Source organism: Aptenodytes forsteri, unplaced genomic scaffold, assembly GCF_000699145.1.
Source record: "Aptenodytes forsteri isolate BGI_AS27 unplaced genomic scaffold, ASM69914v1 Scaffold264, whole genome shotgun sequence".
Taxonomy (NCBI): Eukaryota; Metazoa; Chordata; class Aves; order Sphenisciformes; family Spheniscidae; genus Aptenodytes; species Aptenodytes forsteri.
In genome coordinates, this window is record NW_008795936.1 from 843,885 (window position 1) to 864,073 (window position 20,189).

Sequence of the window (20,189 nt, forward strand, 5' to 3'; positions counted from 1 at the left end):
CAGCGCAGAGCCCACCTGTCTAAGCCGTGAGCCGCCAGCTCTCCGATTAAACAAGCTGCTGTTACATATCTACCTTGGAAGTTTTAGCCAACTTTGCCACCTTTGCTTTGTCAGAGAGATCTGGTCACAGCAGTGACCAAAATGTGGTTTTTATTTTGTTTTTTAACATTTTATGCTGACTAAATTACTCCCCGTGACTTATATATCTGCTGCTGCTCACAGGCTTTGAGCTTTCCTCCTCTTCATGTGTATTGGAAGGAAGTACAAATGTTCTCTAAGGTGTTTTGAGACATCACTAGAATAGTGAGAATTATTGAATTATTTTAGGTTTGGATGATGGGTGAGTGGAGGAATTCCTTCTCAGTGAAATGACTGATAGAAGATAAAAGTTGCTTCAAGGAGACACGGTGTTTTCTGGGCTTGCAGTATATGTCTTCTGCTGGGAAAACTGGCTCTATTAGGAGATGCAGAGAACTGTTAAAACAATTGTCTGACTCCTATTTAACCTCCTACTCATGAAAATAAGTCCTAATTTATCCCTTGCATTTAGAACTTCATTTGTCACCCAAAAAATTATACTCATGGATTCCCACTGATCTAGAGTTGGTTGCAAGAAGTGTTTGTTGCTCAGCTTGTAGGAATCTTAACTTTAGAACTTTAAGTGATTGTACCAGAGATCAAGCTAAACACTCCATTCAAGTTAAGCCTACTAAGCCAGACTGGCATTTGTGTCAGCAGCTCCTGTTATGCTTGTGAAACTAATGTGTGTCCATAGTGCACACATTTAAGCGCTATGTCCTGAAAGCAAATAATATCTCCTCCACTTTGAAAGAAAAGTGTCAGTAACAAGAAAGGCTGTTGAAGAGGCAAGCTATGATTTCAGCTATCGTGTGGACCTGAGCTGGAGAAAAGTGGGGTGAATTGTGAGGGTGACCCCTATTTGTTTAACTATGAGTGGCTGAACTGCTTGCACATCATCCTTGGCAACTAGGTTATCATAACATATTTGATATCTGACTGCTTTGTATCTTTTAGGGAGGATTGGAGAGAGACTACTTTTCTAGTGGGTATTTGAAGAATTTAAGGCTTCTTTTTACCAGGTTCTCAGTCATGGTGCCAGAAATGTCACACTGGGATGAGCAAAGTGACTTCTACTCACTTTAGCTTCTTCTGAGGGCTGAGCTTAGCTCATCTTCTCCAAAATTCTAGTGCTCCTAAGGAAGGCTTCCCAGACTGCCAGTTACTGTTCCCTGTCCCTCCTGTTTCATGCTCTCTGGCTCCAAATATTGGTTATGCTGTGAACTATCTTGGACATGAGTGATTTCAAGCCTGGAGCTATCCACTCCCATGAAGAACGTGAGACCTTTTGTTAAATACCTGCAGATCTATGGATGTGGTTGCAGGGATAGAGGTGATACCCCTGACGCTGAGGTAGGCATGGGGAGAAACTTTTCCTTATTGGCAGCTATCAAAGCAGACAAAGATCATGAGTATTCCAGGCAATCTTTGGCCCCTAGTCTTAATTTTGATCCCCATCTGCACTTGCTGTCAAGGTTTGAGCACAAGAGAAATGTTCCCTTTTGGTGCGGGGACCACTAGAGGGCATCAACCACTGCACACCCATCGGCTCATACAGCCCTCATCCAAGGTGATGCTTCATTGGTCTTCCAAAATACAGGCTTGTGTCCATCCCACTGCCTAAATGCACAGGACTCACCTTAAGAAGAAAGGTTTAATTTTTCACATGGAGCTCTAAAAGTAAAATATTTTGTAAGCAGCATGGATCTAATCAGGATTTCAGGTGAATCGCTCTCTGCTGCGGTGGTTGAGTTGCTGTGCCTATTGGGCAGTGTTTTAATTTTCTTTCTAGTGGGGAAGCTACACAAGAGAGGAAGGAATGGAAGCAATGGTAATAGGACTCCTGGGAGCCCGAAGAAAATAATCTGTAAACATAACTATTTAACATAGGCTCTTCGTTTTCACAGTGGAAATTTATCCTTGTTACTTTATTGTTCACTTTGGCTCCATCCAATTTCTCAAATTAATAGAGCTGAACAATTTAAGCTCATCTTAACTTTTAGTTTCTTGCCTCATATTTCGAAATTCTCCATTATTCTCTTCTACTTTTCAGTGCACTGATGAGCAGTGACTGGACTATTTTTAAATAAAACAAGTATAGGTGTGTAGAAGAGAAATGTGACCTCTTGGGGGCTCTTAAGAAGTCACGAGACTCTCTTAAAAGAAAAAAAGTTAGTGAAACAAGCTATTATCAAGAAAGCTTTGGCAGGTCTGGTCATACTGGTATGTGCTAAGCTAAGAAATACACTTGCTCCTTTGTTGGCTGTAATGCAACAGGAGAAATTATTTGCACTGGAATAAAAAAGGAGCAATTCACCTCTTCTTCAGCCTTCGGCACTGCTTTAGAAAATATTTTTTCCGTGTCTCCAATCCACACAACTGAAGGCTGCAATTGCTTAGCCACCTAGGACAAAATGGGGGAGAGAAGGCAAGAAGTTGATTAAAATGGCTATGATTTCATACCTGGGTGCTTATAGTTATGCTTTTGAATGCATATTTTGGTAGTTAAAATTAGCCTGGCTTATTTTTTTCCAGAAATGTTCAGCACTCATGGATAGCACTGGCTCTGCTCAGCAGTCTTGGCAAATTCTAGTTATGAATCTGATGTTAAGAACTCAACACAAATTGGATCATTTTGACTGCTATGCTTATGTTGCATTCTCAACCCAAGTTCAGTTGCAGTCCTGCAAAAGGAAGCCTGGACTTGGAGTTCAATGGCAAATGACAGACCACCAGCAGCTTTACACTGGCTGCCCTGCCTGTTGTGGGATCCTTTCCTGGTTTTCTGAGGGCAATACAGATGGGGAGACAGGCAAGACGTGACTACTGCATGAGAAATGAGGGTACTAATCTTTAAGCAAAATAGGCTGATGTGCAATCTTCTGGCTTACAAAATAGCATTTAATTTGCAGTTAGCCCAAGAATTAAAATGGAACCTGTTAAATTTGAAGGAGGAGTCTATACAAATAGGCTTTCTGGCTCCAAAGTCAGAGGCACTATACCTCTGGTTCACAGCAGGATGGCAGCAATGCTACAGGCTTTCACATCTTGCACTCTCCCTATTGCTATAGAAACGCGAGTGGTTTAGACATTCTGCTGCCAAATTTTAATCACTTTCCAGTGGTTCTCAGAGCCGTGCTAGTTTGCTCAGGGACAAAAGTGATGGCTCAAGGAGTCAACGGGTAATGAGAGAGACACAGCATTCTTCTGTCCTGCTTCGCCCCCACCCTCCCTCCCCCCCCAGGTTAAAACTGCTGCTTCCAGGAAGGAAGCTTACAAAAATGATAGGTTGTATATATCATAAGTTCAGTGTCTGATTGACAGCCAGTGCAGGAAGAATTAAGTCATGAACATCTTTCTTCAAAGCACCGTAGTTCATTTTTATGGATGCATTTCAAAAGCACCAAGCATGTGTGTGTCTGTACAGTAAAAATGGATTGAAGATAGGGGAAAAGAATAGTAGATGAGGGCTGTTAAAACTTGTTTGCTCTGCTGTGCTGCTGATGGGGTGAAGTGGAAACAATGCCATCTTTGGCATGTAACTCTTTATTTGCAGTAGCTCATCGGTCCTAGACTATGTCAAGTGGATACCTCCAAGTTCAGAACAGTTTCACTGAGGAAAGCTGAGCTGTTTTCCTTTGTTGGAAGGCAGGAACTCAAATGTTTAGCATTAATAATGAGGATTTAAAAAATAAAATCATCATATCATGAAAGATAATATGAAAATCCTGCAGAAACTGATGTGTGGATCTAGGCAGTTGTGTGAATATTTACCTGCATGTATAATTTAAGGGGTAACTTCTCAGTCCAGCAGTGTATTGAGTATACAAGCTGGAATGAAATGACATTAAAATTGTACAGCAATAATATCTGCTATTTTAAGGCCAGATGCTTTTTTATCTATCTCCTATTTATCTATTTTCAGAGGTATGTTCAGCATATTCCTAAGCCTGCACACACTCTGCAAGGTACATTTGAGGGGGCAAGCTTGTGGCTTCCATTGAACTGAGCTGTGCAGCAGCCTTAGACTGAGGGGTTTTCTGCTGAGTATCCTGCTAGTCAAGGGCTCAGACACCTGCAGAAAATGCAAGTCAGTCCTACTGACTGACACTTGCAGGTGATTTTTAGTTAGCTCCTGGCTGCCTGTAAATAGGCTTGCAGACAAGTGGTGAAAGAAGAGTAATGTGGTAGCATGATCATATAGCAGAGATGGGATAACTGACATTATTTGTAAAATTAAGACTTGGAAAGAAAAATAAAGGTGTACTTTAAGTTGCTAAAAGAAACCTATAGCTTCTTAAAGAACTGCATTTGCATTTTGTGACCTACTATGAAATCTATTGTGACATGTGGAAACTCTAACTCGGAGACCCTTACTGAACTCGGCACTGCTAATGAATGGATTATCAACTGGGGCTTTCTGATGTTTCTGATGCTGACTTTTACCTTCTGAAACATAAGAAAACAACCATTTTTCGCTCCTGCTCTGTGCGTGCCTGGAGAGCATGTTGGGAGAGAGATGAGGCGGTGGGAGACTGTTCCCCTTGAAGCCTGCCTTTCCCCTGAGTGAAGACTGGGCTGGTGGTATGCTGTCTACTCAAGTTTACAGACCGTGTGCATGCATTACCACCTGGATAGACTCTGTCGCTGTGGGATCTGCTGCTGTTGTGGTGCTTTCTCCCTGCTTCACTCGTGTTTACGACCAAAGAAGTGCTGTGCATTTACTTCGTAAGGAGAATAGCCATCATCTGGTATTTTTGCTTTGCAAGGTAATGTAGCTGTATGAAGTCTGGGGAGCCACGTAGCTGTTCTGCAATATATTCTCCATACCTGTGTGTCTGATGCTGCAGTGTGATGTACCAGGGGGAATAAGGAGTGGGGGAGGTTACAGAGGCTGTAAAAGCTGTCCGCAATGGTTGAACCCTGCTTGTGTACTTCAAAGGGAACCATGTTGTCCCTTCAGTGGAGCCACCGCAGTCAGGGATGTGCAGATCTTCCCCATTTGGCTCAGAGACAGCTTCTGTGGTTAGCAGCCCTCTAAAATGGAGCCTTAAGTTTTTAATCAGACTATAGTTTCATTTTAACTCTTAAGGAAGGGTGCTTACTGTTTTCACACCTGTAGTTGTCTTTTTTTGGTACCCTTTATTTCCACACCCAGTAAGTAGAAATACAATGAATAAGCTCAGTTCTGTCTGTTTTAGAGATACTTTCCTGAGCTTCCTGTTCTGAGGCAATGATCTACATGTATAAAGTGGCCTGCATATATTTTTCTGGTGTTGATACACATTAATATGACCAAATTCAACATACTGCGTTTGGGCTTGGCTGTTTCGTTTTTTTTTTAAAGACAGATCAGACACCCAGAATCCATCAACATCTAATTTAAATTGTTGGCAGATATGTAGCAAACTGTATATCCCCTGTGAAAGTGCTTCATTTGAATTATCCATGGATAGTTCGAATCCATGGATAATTAAATGCACTGTACATAATTAATTTGTAATTGAGTGCAGCAAAGCTAATAAAATTTCAACAATTTGTTGGAGCTGCCAGCAGATGGCTCCTTAACCCTTCTAATACCGCACTGAGCCAGCAGCTGCCCGTGCTGCAAACTGCTGTCTGATGGGTCACAGAGGCTTGATTTGCTCTTCAGGAAAATCGTTATGGAAAAAAGCCTTCTCGTTCTGCTGTCTATCAACACTTATCAAAGACCAGACAGCATTTTTTGAAAGCCTTGGGTTAAACTTTTCAAACCTGAGAGCCAGAGTTTAATAGTTAAATTGCTACACTTGAAAATACAGAAACCTGATTCTTGCAGGGGACATGTGCGCAAGGCTCCTCTAAACTTGAAGGCTTTGGTGGAATTTTCTTAAAAGACCCAAGACTAAGTTTTTTCTGGAAGCTCAATTTGTTGCTGAAAACTACTCAATCCTCTGTTTTTTTTATATTCACAGAAATGCTTCAAAGCAGCTAAAGCAGCAAGATGCTGAAACCTGTGATTAGACCTTATCTATGGGAGCCTCAGCAGGCAAATATTCCAGTGCTACAGTGATGATGCCACTGTATTCTGGTTTGTTAGAAAATAACTATAAATACTGTCTTCTAACAGGATGCATTTCATTTTTTTGACATTAGAGTAGCACAGTGTAAAGCTGCTTTGTCACAGAAATAACACTGTGTTTGAGTACTGGTGATATTTAACACTTCAAGGGTCTAGGCTTCTAGCAGGCTGCACTGCACCAAGATAAAAGAATTGCTCTGGGATGCCTGGAAGAGAGGCTGATTGTACTTGTTCCCAAATTTTGACTGTAATGGAAAAGTCTTGTGTGGCATGGAAATGCTAAATACACAGAGACATCTGTCAGTGTACTGGGATAAACTGTACCCGGTTCTTCAGACTGCTGGAAAAATGACCCATTTGAAGGGACAATACAGCAGTGGTTACAAATAAGTGAACCTGACTGATTCAGTGGAAAAAAATTGATGACACTTCAAAATTATGATCCCAGCATTTAAAGGCAACATATCATTTAATCTTAAACTCCATCATATTCCTTTTTGGTATTACACCTTTATAGTTACCTCTGCCTTGCTAAATAGTATAACCAAATAGCCTGATAACAGAGTCCCCTAACAGTGATGGTGTTGAAATATTTCTGCAGCTTGCTGCTCTGTAAAACTCCTTGTTCAGTAGAGATGGTTGCATAGCACACACTGAGCTGTTGATACACATACACGACTTCTGTGCTGGTATTTCCTCCTGGCCGCCTCTTTCCCAACCTTTTAGCCTGGTCAATGTTGCACTAATAACACTTTCCCATGTGTGGCTTTTTGTACAATGTGCTTTCTGTGTGCTGCTGCGGCCCTGGTAAAGGACCCGAGAGGGGTTGTCTCACTCTGGTAGTGATTAACCTGATGGCTGCCTTATGGTTGCTAATGGAAGGCCAGTGCTTGTCGCTTTTATTGCCTTGGAGTTAAGCCTTATGAACTACCTGCATTTTTACACCTCTGTGTCATGGAGTCATGCATTCTACCCTCTCTCTGTGATCCTTTCTGGATTTGTTTTTGTTTCTACGCATCCTTCACTATCCTTCTTTGCATCATTATATAAGCTGCTGCACTGCAGCAGTGTTTTGTGCCTTGATGGGAACACGGGAGAGCCAAGCCATCGGTTGGTACAAGCTGGCAGAGAGCTCTACTGAGTTCAGGCTGGCTCAATACATGGAAAATGTGGCTTAATTGAAATATTCCAGCATGTTCTAGTTCACGCTTGAAGGGTGAGTTTTGTTTTGGGGACTGCTGGGAAGTGCTTCTATATTAGAGACAGATCCCTTCTTTTCAATCCAAAGCAGAGCTGACCTGGCAGGCTTTGCTGTGTCTTTATGGAGAACACAAGTGCTCAGGCTTGGTATTTGCAGCTTCTTTCAATAGTTTTCCTACTCAATATTAATCTTTCTTACATTTCCTTTGAATAGGCAGATTGAAATGTTGGTGTTTTCCTGTTCTGGTATGAGAAGTCATTTCCTCCATGTGACATTTAAAGTGTCTGCTTTGAGTAACACACAAGCCTCTCCTGGATCAGGGCTGGTATGTCTCTTGCAAGTCTCCTCCCTGAAATAAGGGAGGGGGGAAAAAAAGAATTTGGCTCTTGCATCTGAAACAAATTAAAGTTTCATTTCTTCCAATGCTATTCACTTGTTTGGGGTGTCTCCCACGAAACAACTGCCAGCAGCCAACACTGTTATGGACAGAAAGTTTCCTAATGGTCATTTTATGCTCTCCAGAGTTTCCTTTTCATTACAGAAACTCCGTTGTTTGCAGATGTGATAGGTAATCGAAAGTGCAAGGTTACTTCACCTTTATCACAGCGCACCATTAATTCTTATTTACTAAATCTTGGTGTTTAACAACTGTTACATGGATCATAAGATAACAGAAAAAGAACTGTCATGTTTCCTGTCATTCACTTACAACTGTAAGTGGAAGGTCTGTATTCTGCTTGATTAACTCTATATATAAAGGCACTTCTGGAAAGCTGGAGTAGAAAGCTTGCTTGATAACAGTCACAGTTGCTGTTTGCAAAAAAACATAACCAGAGGTGTCTGATTATGGAGACACGGTGAATCTTTTGGTGATCATCTGCATGCAAGGCACTTTAACAAGGTGTACTATGGTGTGTCAGATAGTAGACTGAGAGCTGTGGATATTGAATACTACATGTCAGCTGCAGGATACCATTTGCTTTCATGGCTTGTATGTGCCACTCTATATTGTAGTTTTACAATAATCCAAATGTGTTTACACCAGAATTTTTTTACCATGGTGAAAAATAAACTTTTTTGGACAAATACTAGTCTTCAGCCTCTTCCTGTCAAGGAATTTGTTTGCAATGTGTGTTGCCCTGGAGTTTGCTTCAGCTTGGGTAACAGTAGATTCCTGCAAACTGGGCTATAAAAGATTCCTTATCCTTTGGTTCCTTGTAAAGCTGTTTTCCTAACATGTAAACAATTTCCCTTGTTGCAACTTGTGTCTGTTGCCTCTTGTCCTATCGCTGTGCACCTCTGGGAAAAGTCTGGCTCTGTTCTCTGTACCAGGCTTGTCAATGCCTGTCTTGTAACAGGGTAGTCCCATACTGGATGTGGTATCCAGTTGTGGTCTCTTAAGTGCCAAATAGAGGGGAATAATTAATTGCTTTAAGTGGTTGGCTATATTCTTGCTGATATAGGCCAGTATGTGGCTGACTCTTTGCTGCATGGACATCCTAGGTGGAGGATTATGATACTGGATTGGGAGTATTGGATGTTGTAAAGAAGCAGCAACTGATGGCAGAATAAATGGAGTGGTTGGCTGTAGCAGAGACTTAAGAGTTCCCAGAGACAGGGGAAAATGGCATTTGGCATTTGTCAAGACCAAAGAAAGAGGGATTGTAACTGCAGAGGTGAAATCCTGTGTGGATGGAGGATTGCTTCTAGTCTGGCTCTGAGAACCTACAGAATCTGAGTTGAAATCATCAGCAGATTGGACATAATTGGTGACTCAGCCACAGGGACAGAAGGTTGGCGGGGAGAGAGGTGAAACAACTGAAGGAATTAGGAATGGAAATTGAACATAGTTGATTTGAATGATGCTAAGACAGGCCGGTGCTATGTCAATATCAGTCTGCAGAGAAATGAGCATGCAGATGAATTATCCCTTGGAAAGAGATACTCTGTGCTGTGCCGTTTGCTCTGTTATTAGAGGAGCAGAGTCTGAAGCAGTACTGCTGTTGCAGTTGGAACAAGTCACCTTTTGATAAGCAAGTGCCTGGACAGCCCTTATTCCATGTGATTGACTGTGAGCAACTTCCATCCTGGTAACTCACGGAGGTTCACTGAAGTGTCATTGTTTCTTTTGTAAGAGCCTACAGTACAGAATTAAGCTTGGACTGTTCCCCATAATTTTGGGGGAGGTGTTGGATAATGTTTCCATTTAAGTAATGTGGAAAAATGTAAGGATTTTTATATACCTATATCTAGACTTATGGACATATATATAATGTGTGTATATATACTTACATATCTAATGTCTGTAGATATACACACAGGTTTTATGTATGTTCCAGTTAATGTATATATTACATGTATACAAAAAACCTTAATATCTTCAGCTGGAACCTTCTATAGGAGTAAAAAAAGCTGCCCTCCTTTCTCCTGTGTTTAAAGGCCTTGTGCTCTAGCAGGGACTAGATGGAAAGGATGGTGCGTGTGCTGTGCCTGCAGCCAGGCATGTGCTTTGTTATTGATGAGGGCAGAGAAACTAAGTGGATAAGGGTGACATGTGCAGAGTGGAGGGAGGAGAGGGAGTATTAACTCAGTCTAATGGCACTAGCTTGTGTCAGGGAGTGCTAGACCCAGTGTTAGTGTTATGGCATCAAAGGTGCATGATCACAGCACTGTCGCTTTTCCTTTGGCACTGCTCTGACCAGCAAGAAGTGGGGTCCTTGGGGATTGCTTTGCTTTTAACTGAAACCTATCTTTTCTGGAGATGGAGGCACCTGTCACAAAACCTGGATTTAATAAAATACATCTGATAAATCCCAGAGAAAGCTAGTTTGAATTCAGTCTTTTAGTAGGCCTCTGGCACTGGAAAAATATTGTATTTGGCTTTTTCTAGTGTATGTGCTGTGTTTTTTCTTGCTAAGAGTATTTTGTCTGGAAACGTTTACCAGCTTCCTTCCTTAGCAGAAATGCTGAGGACTTAGAATGTGGAAGAAATCCTGCCAGGATAGTGTCTTTTTTCTGAAGAGGATTTGGGATATGTTCTTCACAGTTCATATGCCTTCTTTCATTTCCAGACTTCTCATACATTTCTGTTAATGTAATCCTGAACCAGGATTCCCTCTTTTCAAAAGCTTGCTGATAGGTAAACAGAGAGCAGTATAGGGGAGAGCTGTTTTACAGCAACAGTCCCAGAGAGGAAATTTTTAACCACCCCCAGTCTAGTATTTGCTTAAATGCTGCATGGCAAGCATTCCTGACTGATGTGCATATAAACAGAGAACAGTATTTTCTTTATCTATGATGCTTTTCATATTCAAGGTAACACAAAGCTTGCACAAATGTTAATGTGAAAAATACGGCTACTATGAGTGATTTCTCAAGGGGCATTAAATCCTCTACAGTGGTGCATGCTGTTGTGCTTTAACCCCAGCTGGCAACTAAGCACCACACAGCCACTCGCTCACTTCCCCCCCCCCGGTGGGATGGGGGAGAGAATTGGAAGGGTAAAAGCGAGAACTTGTGCGTTGAGATAAAGACAGTTTAATAGGTAAAGCAAAAGCCACACAAGCAAAGCAAAACAAGGAATTCATTCCCTACTTCCCATCGGCAGGCGTGTATCCACATCATATGGTGTGGAGTGTCCCTTTGGTCAGTTGGGGTCAGCTGTCCCGGCTGTGTCCCCTCCCAGCTTCTTGTGCACCCCCAGCCTGCTCGCTGGTGGGGTGGGGTGAGATGCAGAAAAGGTCTTCACTCTGTGTCAGCACTGCTCAGCAGTAACTAAAACATCCCTGCGTTATCAACCCTGTTTCCAGCACAAATCCAAAACAAAGCCCCATACTGGCTGCTATGAAGAAAATTAACTCTATCCCAGCCAAAACCAGCACACGCATATTGGTGGTCAACAAGTGGTTTTGAAGACTTGAAAGCAGGGAGGGAATTTCAAATTGGGTTGGCAGTCCTTTGGACCTTGGGCAGCTTTGCCCTTGTATGACTGGTGTGTATGTTCCTTGGTATGGAGGAACTACAATTCAATTCCCTATTTGTTCTACAAAAGATGCGATGAACTTGAACCAACTTTGTAGAGAAGTACACAAAACGCAGTACCTTGAGAACCATGTGGAGCATCATTTGCAGGCCATTCTTGCCTGGATATTTCCCAGCAATGTTGGAAGCAGATAAGTTGAAGAGGTTGGCTCCTGTTTCTGTGCAGATGGCATGGACCAACATTTTCTTTCCAACACCAGTGGGTCCAGCTAGTAACAAGGCTTTCACCAAAGGAGCCTTCTCATGGACTGTTTGGGAACCTGTAAAAAGTCATATGGCACTATTATTGTTTTCATTTAAGTCTGCCATAAAGGTAATGGAATGATTCTTCCTTTTTTTCTTCACTGTAAATAATTTACAATGTGAACTCATTGTTTCCCTAATATGGCACAAGTGCTCTTGAGTTCAATTCTGTATAACCAGAGCTGTGACTGTAGCATATTTGAGTTAACATCCCTGTTTGTAGCAAAACTCAGCCACCCTTATTTGTACCTTCTGATGGGCAAACTTCAGCTCTAAATCTATGTGAGCTAAAAGAACGGTAATTCATCGGTAAATTTTTGAGGACAGACACAAGGTAAGAGCACTGAAATGTAACTGCTGCTGGTGGCTATGTGTACAGACAAGCCTGCTGCTCTGCACAGGGACAACTGCCTTCCTTCAGCTGTCAGGCAGAGGTAGAGTTAGAGATGTACCTGCGGCTTTAAGCTTTGCATTTGCTGTCAGATCAGTTCCTCACTTTCTGCAATTGGACAAGGGTGTAGATTCATGTTGCGTATAGGACTAGCAGAATTCGTTCCTCCTGCTGTCTGAAATGACACTTTCCAGCTTCCCCATCTTTAGAGAAAACAAACTAATGGGACTATCTGTTGGAGCTGCGTTTGTCAGTGATTTTGAAACCAGATGTTACCATATGTTTTATTTTCTGTCCTTTAACTTCTGCATGCATCTCCCTTTTTGGGGTAAATTTTCCTCTTAAATGTTATTGCTGTTCAGTGAGCATTGGAGACTCTGACTGTTTGTCACTTTAGGCTAGCTCTGCTCCAAAATCCTTCACTGCTGTTATCCCCTCTACGTGTGCCTGCTGAGTGTAGTGTTAGTTTATCTGCACAGGAGCCAATGTTATTCCCCAGTCTGGAACATGGCAGTTGCATGTTGCAGAGCAGGTACAATATATCTGCGAGGAGGAGGAGGATGATCCTTTTCTGTTCCCCTCATTTTATTCGGGTGAGCAAATGCCAAGGTTGCTATGCTTCACTTGCTCTGCCAGCAGCGATGACTGCTCAGCATTTCTAAATCTGTCTCTATGTCTGCCCCAGGTAAATTCATTCTGGGCTGTAAGAAATATGCTCTATCACCTGGGAAAGCCTAGCAGAAATGCCTCTGTTGTGAAAACAGAACCACAGAGAGATTTACATGGCTGATGGTGATAGAACTTGTCTTCCCTGCAGCTCTGTCACTGTATGAATTGGGTACAGGTGAACCTCCAGAGATGGAAGTAGCAGGAAATGTCATATGCTTTATCTGTACCCACTGGTAGTCCAGTAACATTGCTGCCTCGATGCCTAAAACTGTCCTGTGTCAGTACTGGTGGTTGTTACAAAGTCAGATTTGAAAATCTATGTGAGCATCCACTACTTCTGAAGGTCTTTGAGACTGGTGTCTATCAGACTATGGGACTCGTGGGGGAAACCAGCCCCAAAAGTGACAGGCTGCAGAGGGACCCTATGGCTTAGCCCGGAAAAGTCCTTCGGGTTAAGGGGGACAGCTAGGTAAGAATGGTATTTAAAAACAAATCCAATCAGGCTGCCTATCTGTGTTCCTAATGGTTTAACATCCCAAATAAATGACAATGAACAGAGTGCTAAGATGAATGCCATTATTTCAGCACTGTGCAGGATGTAGTGAAGTTGTCAGCCACCCAGGCTTTATTAATATTTGGTCGTTCCATACCAATCTATTACTATTACACATAGATTTATTATGAGGGGAGCAGCAGACTCCTCTGTGGTTAAAGATGAAGTGTATCTTCCACTATTATTTCTCCTTTCAGCTGCTTATAATTTTCTCAATGCCATTTAAGCTGGAGCCTTCCTTGCTGTCAGGTGACTACTTTGAGAAAAACTTTCACTTCTACACATGCACAATTATATAATGATTAACTAGTTCTGAGACCAATTAAGTAAAATGTCATCCATAACATATCACCCAAAAGGCCCCGCCCACCCCCGACTTAGAGGCATATTTCAAACTGCTATTGCAAATATATTCTGTTTATTTAACTAGTCTAGGGTATCTTCTCCCTAGATTTTTAGCCAATTTTATAATTTATGGGTTCTCTTTCCTCTTGCCTTGGGGGGTGTCTTGGGGCTTGATATCACTAGATTAGATGGTGTTAAAACATAACCTTGGAGGAGTTATATGTGAAATACCACATTGCAGTCAGTGCAGACAGGGATAACTGCTGAGCTCTCTCAGCTGATTGCGGTTGAACTTGCAGCCAAACCCTGAGGGTTTACCCAAAACCAGCTGAGAGTGTTTTAGATGGGAAGAGCCCCATCTAGATTGAAGGCAGGGGTGCTGCTAGCATCCTGTTTGTTAACCTGACTCTTCCGATTGAGCTGTAGGGCAGAAAAAGCACTCTTCTCTTCCTGAAACCCAAATGAAGCAGACTTGTGCGCTATTGCACCAAGCTTTCTACAACACTTCAAGCCCGCTTTGAGTACAGGGGGAGCCAGGAAATGCCTGAGGAGAGCCACAGAGCATGTACGTACAGAATAGCCCGAGCACTGGTCTTTGTGGAAGGCGTGCAAAGGGGAGGGAAAAGCAGAAGCTCTGTGTCATCTCTGCTCCATTTGCCAGAATGGGAGGCAGGGAGATGTCAGCTATTTTGCTCTATAAAGGCAATGAGCAGACAATGACACAGCCTGGGGGGGAGGATATGCCTAGTTAAAATCTCCCTAAAATCCAATCAGGAATGGAACAGGATGCAAGCAAAGTATGAGTAGACGCCCTTGAGACAGGCACTTCTTGCAATCACTAGAGTTTGGCTTAATGCCATTCCCAAGTAAAATATGGGATAGATTTTATATTAAAAGCAAGCAGCCTGACCCAGCAAAGCCTTGTTAGATATTGGCTAAGTCTGGCATTAAAACTGCAAGGGCATTTAAAAAGTGTTCTCTCTGATGTACAAAATGTATTCAGACTAATTCCTTAAATGATTGCATTGTTTAGTACTGAGTAACACTAGCCAGCTTGTAAAAGGTAAATTGCAACCTTAGCCCTTCCCTTAACTTGATTAATTTTGATCACTGGAGCTTGTTTTAGCTATTATCTTTCCCAAGTGATTTCCTTTTATGTGCTGCCATTCACAAACTGTTAACATGCAAACAGAGATGGTATGGAAATGCAATACCTGACAATAGCATGTGCAGGCTCCTTTATGCACTATTAAAATGATATGGTCTTCACTCAGAAGGCTTAATTGAAAAACAATTATACTGCAAAATGCTTTAGATTACGATTAATCAAGCCCTGTCAAAGCCAGTAAAAATGCATGTTACTGACAGGAAGCAAAGCCGTTGTGTTCTGCCCTCTAGTAATTTTTGCTGTGCTCTTACCTAATGGCAATATTCCATACAGTGCTATTAGCTGTCTGACATCTGCGAGACAGGGCATTGGCTCTATATCTACCTGACGAAGTGTGGTCCCCAGATAGCTGTACTCACCTGTAGGGAGGAAGCATGGGCTTAATAAACGTGACACTGCATTGTTATAAAATGCATAACTCAAGTAATGAAAAACTACCATAGACTACCAATATAACTTGGCAAACGCAGGACCGTCAAGGGACAGGGACTCAAACGGGGCAATACTGTTGTGGAATGTGGCCCTGAGAAATTTGAAAGGTGAACTGCAAAGGAAAATGAAGTTAAACACACTCTGGACTTTCCCTTCCAGACTGTGGAAGGCGTTCAGCAGAGCAGTCTCTCAAGTAACCTTTTAAAGAAACTTTGTGGAGAAGAATCATTAGTAGGACCATAAATCATACTGCTGGCAAAGGATTTCTAGATTTGGGATTTTGCAGGGCTGGAATCCCAGTGAACTACGCTCTATCAAAAGGATTTCAAAAAGGGGGAAAAAGATATTTTAACAAGCATTTTCCCTGGCTGCATCACATCTCAGCTTCTCAATATGTTAGACATTTAAGTGTGTCACCTAATTTGGTGGGGATCTTTGCTTTGCAGTTCACCTTTGTTCAAAAAAAAAAACCTTCCACAAAACAACCCAAGAAAACTAAAAATCCCTAACGTGAACTGAAGTGATCTAATCTTGCCTCAGCTCTTGTTACAGAGCCATAATCACATTGCCTGCCCTGTCAAAGTCCATATACAAGACATGCTAGGCAACAAAGATCCAGAAGGATGGGCCACAAGCAAGAAAACTATTGTGACAATGTAGTCAATTATTATTTTTTCAGCATAAAATACATGTTGTTATGGTGAATATTATTGAAAAATAATAGTATATTATGTTTTATTGGAGTTAAAAAGGGAGAGCACTAGAGCTCTCTGGAGCAGAGGTAAATTAGCAATGGTTAAGAGAGAAAGTGGAGTTGTAATTTGGGGGCAAAAAGGCAGACAAGCCCTGGTGCAACTGCCCCCTCCCCTCTGAAGAATAAAATTCATTTCAGGTTTTATCTTTTATTTAAGGAGAAATCAAAAGAACTGGATAGGAATTAATCTTCACAGATTTAATTAGAAGGCATCAAAGGGTTTAATTGCAACTGAACATAAATCACAGTGGATATTCTCTGACTAATTTAGATAAGGTCACCAAGAAAATTAGTTCAGTGATGTCGGTTTTTCATAGAGGGGGGACATTTCGGTGCCTTTACTTGCTGTGTAGTGCACTTCCATTCTTTGTCCTTTCCCCAGGAACTGGGAGCAAGTGACCTTCCTTAGACTTCAGCCCTGTAAGAGCGGAGCAGATGAGGACTTACTATTCTGCAGACTTTGACTGTGTCCTTGGAACCTTAAAGGGGGAGGGTTTTTAGTATTTAAAAAAAAAAAAGTCTAAATCCTAGACCAATTTTAAATGCTTTCTGTGTCTTGTTCTGGCAGCTCAAGAAGCATGACTAAGTTTTGAGTGGGGAAGAGCTGGCTTTGACAGTTTGGGCCACATCCTTGCTGCCTGGTCTGCATAGGCCAGCATCTGTGCTGGGAACCAGGGGGGACATGACATGGGTGTAGGCAGCCAGGTGAATATCACTAGACTCTGCACTTTTGTGCCTAACATCATCTGCTGCTGGGAAGTGAACGTTCCTAGTGTAATTTGGAGCAGCCCTTGTGTTGCTCTATGCTGCAGAGGAGCCAAGGCTTCAAACCCTTAGGGTCAAGGGAAGGTGGCCCAAAGCAATCTCAGCCTGCTTCCAAGTTTGATGTTACCAGCTGTTAATTATTATCCACTGGCTAAGATGTGCTTTCAAAACATCTGTGGTAGGGAATGTTTATTGGACAAAAGTGACCTTGATGGTACTGGTTGGGTGAATGAAGGAATAATGAAAATCTTCTATTGCTTTACTTTGTGATCTTTAACGAGCATAAAATGGATGGAATACTTGTTAATTCAGCCTTCAACAGAATGGGCAAGGACTCTGAAGGCAGTAATTGGCTCTTCTAAGAGTTTATATAAACATGGCATTTAGATGTGATGTATGACTAGCCAGCTTTTCTGGCTCAGATACGTGGTATACTAACAGCCAGTGACATTGTGGCTACTGGATGTCTGCAATTCAAATAATGGTGGCCTTTGAAACAACTGAATTTTGTTGGGTTTTTTTTGCTGCTAAGGCTGCTGTGACTTTACTGTATGTCACCAAATGCTTTTGGAGATGGTGTCAGACCCCTGTGCAAGCAAGTGGCTTGTGTTTTTGTTGGTTTTTTTTTTTTTGTCTGTGTAGAGCATGGGCAAGCATGTCTGACTGCAGCTGCAGGTAACAGAAACTGGGCAAGAGGACTATAAAATGCAGAACTAGGCAGAGACACATCTTACTCAAATCAAGGGCCAGATATGCCTCAAAGCGCTGCTCAAAGTTCGGGGGCAGTCAGGGAGGTGGAGGTAAGGGGGTGTAGTCTTCTCTGCTGAATGAACAAATGCTGAAGGTATGATTTTTGCTGTTCTCTGGGAAATGTTCTGGATGGATTATGACCCCTAGTCTGATAGACTTGCCAATGCCTGGCCAGTGCTCCTTAAAGGATGTCCTGGTTCCACCTCAGAGTGGCTTGTGACATCCAAAAACTTTCAAGGCTTCCAGGTGTTAGCATTTGGAGCTAAGCACCAGCTCTACAAACAGGTCCTGGTTTCCGTAGCAGAAGTGAAAGGCACTAAGCACCCTGCAGAAACAGACTTGATTTGCATACCTGGCTTTAGATATTAAAGTTGGAAAGTCCTGAAAGCATAATTACTCTTGAACTCATTCTTGACTGGAAGTAGGGGTCAGTGAACATTGAATGGCTGGAGGTTTGGTTAGAATAAAAACCATATTAGCTGTAAAATGTGTACTTTACCGACATAATCGGAGAGATTCACAGTCTTGGCTTTTATTAGTAATCCTTCTTCCACTAGTTGTCTGTACAGCGAATCGATGGTCCTATGGGCAAGAGACATCACTCAGAAATTCTAGGGAACTGTAAGTAAAAGCTTAGTCCTTCAATAATTGAACTAGCTTTGGAGTTATTTATGTTTCCTCAGCTTTACAAATGTATTTTGTAGCTCAGAAGTAAAGGTGATTAGCTCCATCAATGTGAAATCAATAAGTACAGTTTTCTGTGTTATGGCAAGGAATCTCTTTTATTACCTCACACACTGCATGGCTCCCTCTCACACCAATTCCATTACCCATTTCTAGGTGATGCAAGATCAGTTATGACTTGTGTAATAGACTCATTCATTAATATCAATTACTGTGAAATTATTTTTAAACTATATAATAATAGCAATCCTAACACTACTATACCTATTCACTTAGCTTTCCAATTAGTAGTAATTCATTAATTCTTCCTGGAACTTATTCTGTTTGCAATAGACAGCCTCATCTTGTCAGGAACACACTGGGAATAACTCCATTGGAGCAACCAGTGGTCCATCTATTGCAGTGTCAGGGTGATGCTGGCCAAAGGAGAATGGAGGGGAAAAACATAGTGGAAACTGTGGCATAACTTCTCCAGTGGAACGGCTTCTTCCTATCTCCATTAGTGGTTGGGAATAGCTCCCAGTAATTGAGGATTTAATACACTTACATTTGTATCCAGTTTTCTATTGGTGTGGATGTTCTCCTTAGTCTCTCTTTTGGAGTTCTATCTAAATATTAATTTCAATGACATTTTTGGCACTGGGTTCTACAGATTGATACTGCTTCAAGAATTACATAAAATGAGTAAGCCTGTTGGAAATTCTTCTTACATTGTTAGTGTAAACAATATTGATTTGAACCTTTCTAGGTCTTTCACTGTTTGTGCACTTTTCACATCCTTTACCTTCAATATCTGAGCTTTTTGTGTCTTTGTTGCCTATCTTAATTTTGGGACATTCTGGTATTGCTACAATAAAAATATTAAATATAACTCTCATCTGGCTAATAAAACCATATATATAATTTGAGGTCTGCAGCCCTTTTCCATTTCAGCTGGGAAGTTTTATGTTTATGCAGTGTTAGTGGCACAATTAATATAGGAGTCGTAATAAGGAAATACAAATTTAACGTACCTTCAACAACGTTGATTTTGCCACTCTGACTCTTGCTTTCATTCTCAGTGATTTTATGTTGGAATATGCATCATAAAACAAGCAGAAGGTAGAATGGGACTAACCTGACAGTTCTGTTGGGAGCATGACTTCTCCTTTTCCTGTCTTATTATTTTTACTGTGCAAGCTTAATGATGCATGCCCTGAGTCTCCTCCAAGTAAGTGTGATGTGATCAGCCTCTGTTGACTAAAGCCCCCTGTGCCCCCTCTACCATGTCAAAAAATGAGATGAACCTGAGCTTTTCTTGGTTACTTCTGAAATGCTTCCTCCTTCCCTGCTCAGCAGGGAAGAGCAAAGTACTGGAGCCAAAATGCCATGTAAATTCTGATTAAAAGCCAGCTATAAAAAGCTTGTGTTCTGAAATGGCTGTATGTTGTATTAAGTTTGTTTATAAGAAGTAGGTATGTGCTTTAAAAGCACAGAATATATGCATACTTGTTAGACTTTGGCACTGTTCTTGTAAGAGAAGTCATGCTCTGTTATAATCCACGATGTGTTTATTTTAAATATTTGCTTGGAGAGGTTTTTTATTTTAAAGCAGGTAAAGAGATCATTGACTGACTGGGTAGTGCTAGCACCCAAATGATCTAGTCCAGGTCTTGCTGTGCATGTCTTGTACAAATGGATTTGTGGGGTTAATCCCATGTGCTTCCTCCTGCAGTGACTTGAGTGTGTTTGTCTTCATGCTGTTCTCCAGCCCTGCTCTCTTAGGAGCTGGGTCTTGCATCTGCCCTGCTGCTGGGTCAGCAGGTCCCAGCAGTGATATCTCTGCATAGGTGTCTCTATTATGTGTACAGGTGAAAAATGGCCGGATTATCAGTGAATGCATCATGACCTCACTGAAAATGTAATGTCAAAAGAAGAAATCCTCTCAAATCCTCCAAAGAAAATAAGGGTGCTTAAAAGAGCAAGAATACACAAATTGCCAGGTCTGCCAGAACTCTTATTGATAAATAAGACCGATTTATGTGACGTACATCTTACCCAAGATGTGAAGGGTG

The 20,189-nt window shown here is 41.7% G+C and overlaps 1 protein-coding gene across 1 annotated transcript in view; it reads right to left on the minus strand.

Annotated features, from left to right (window-relative positions):
* IQCA1 (IQ motif containing with AAA domain 1) overlaps window positions 1–20,189 on the minus strand; it is a gene marked incomplete at its 3' end in the record, with an annotated part of 126,934 nt that overhangs the window by 10,844 nt on the left and 95,901 nt on the right. The window contains exons 13-16 of the mRNA XM_019473617.1: window positions 17,951–18,033; window positions 15,002–15,109; window positions 11,442–11,641; window positions 2,396–2,482 (exon numbers count right to left, since the gene is read on the minus strand). Coding sequence (XP_019329162.1) covers window positions 2,396–2,482; window positions 11,442–11,641; window positions 15,002–15,109; window positions 17,951–18,033 — 478 coding nt within the window. The remainder of the gene's footprint in view (window positions 1–2,395; window positions 2,483–11,441; window positions 11,642–15,001; window positions 15,110–17,950; window positions 18,034–20,189) is intronic.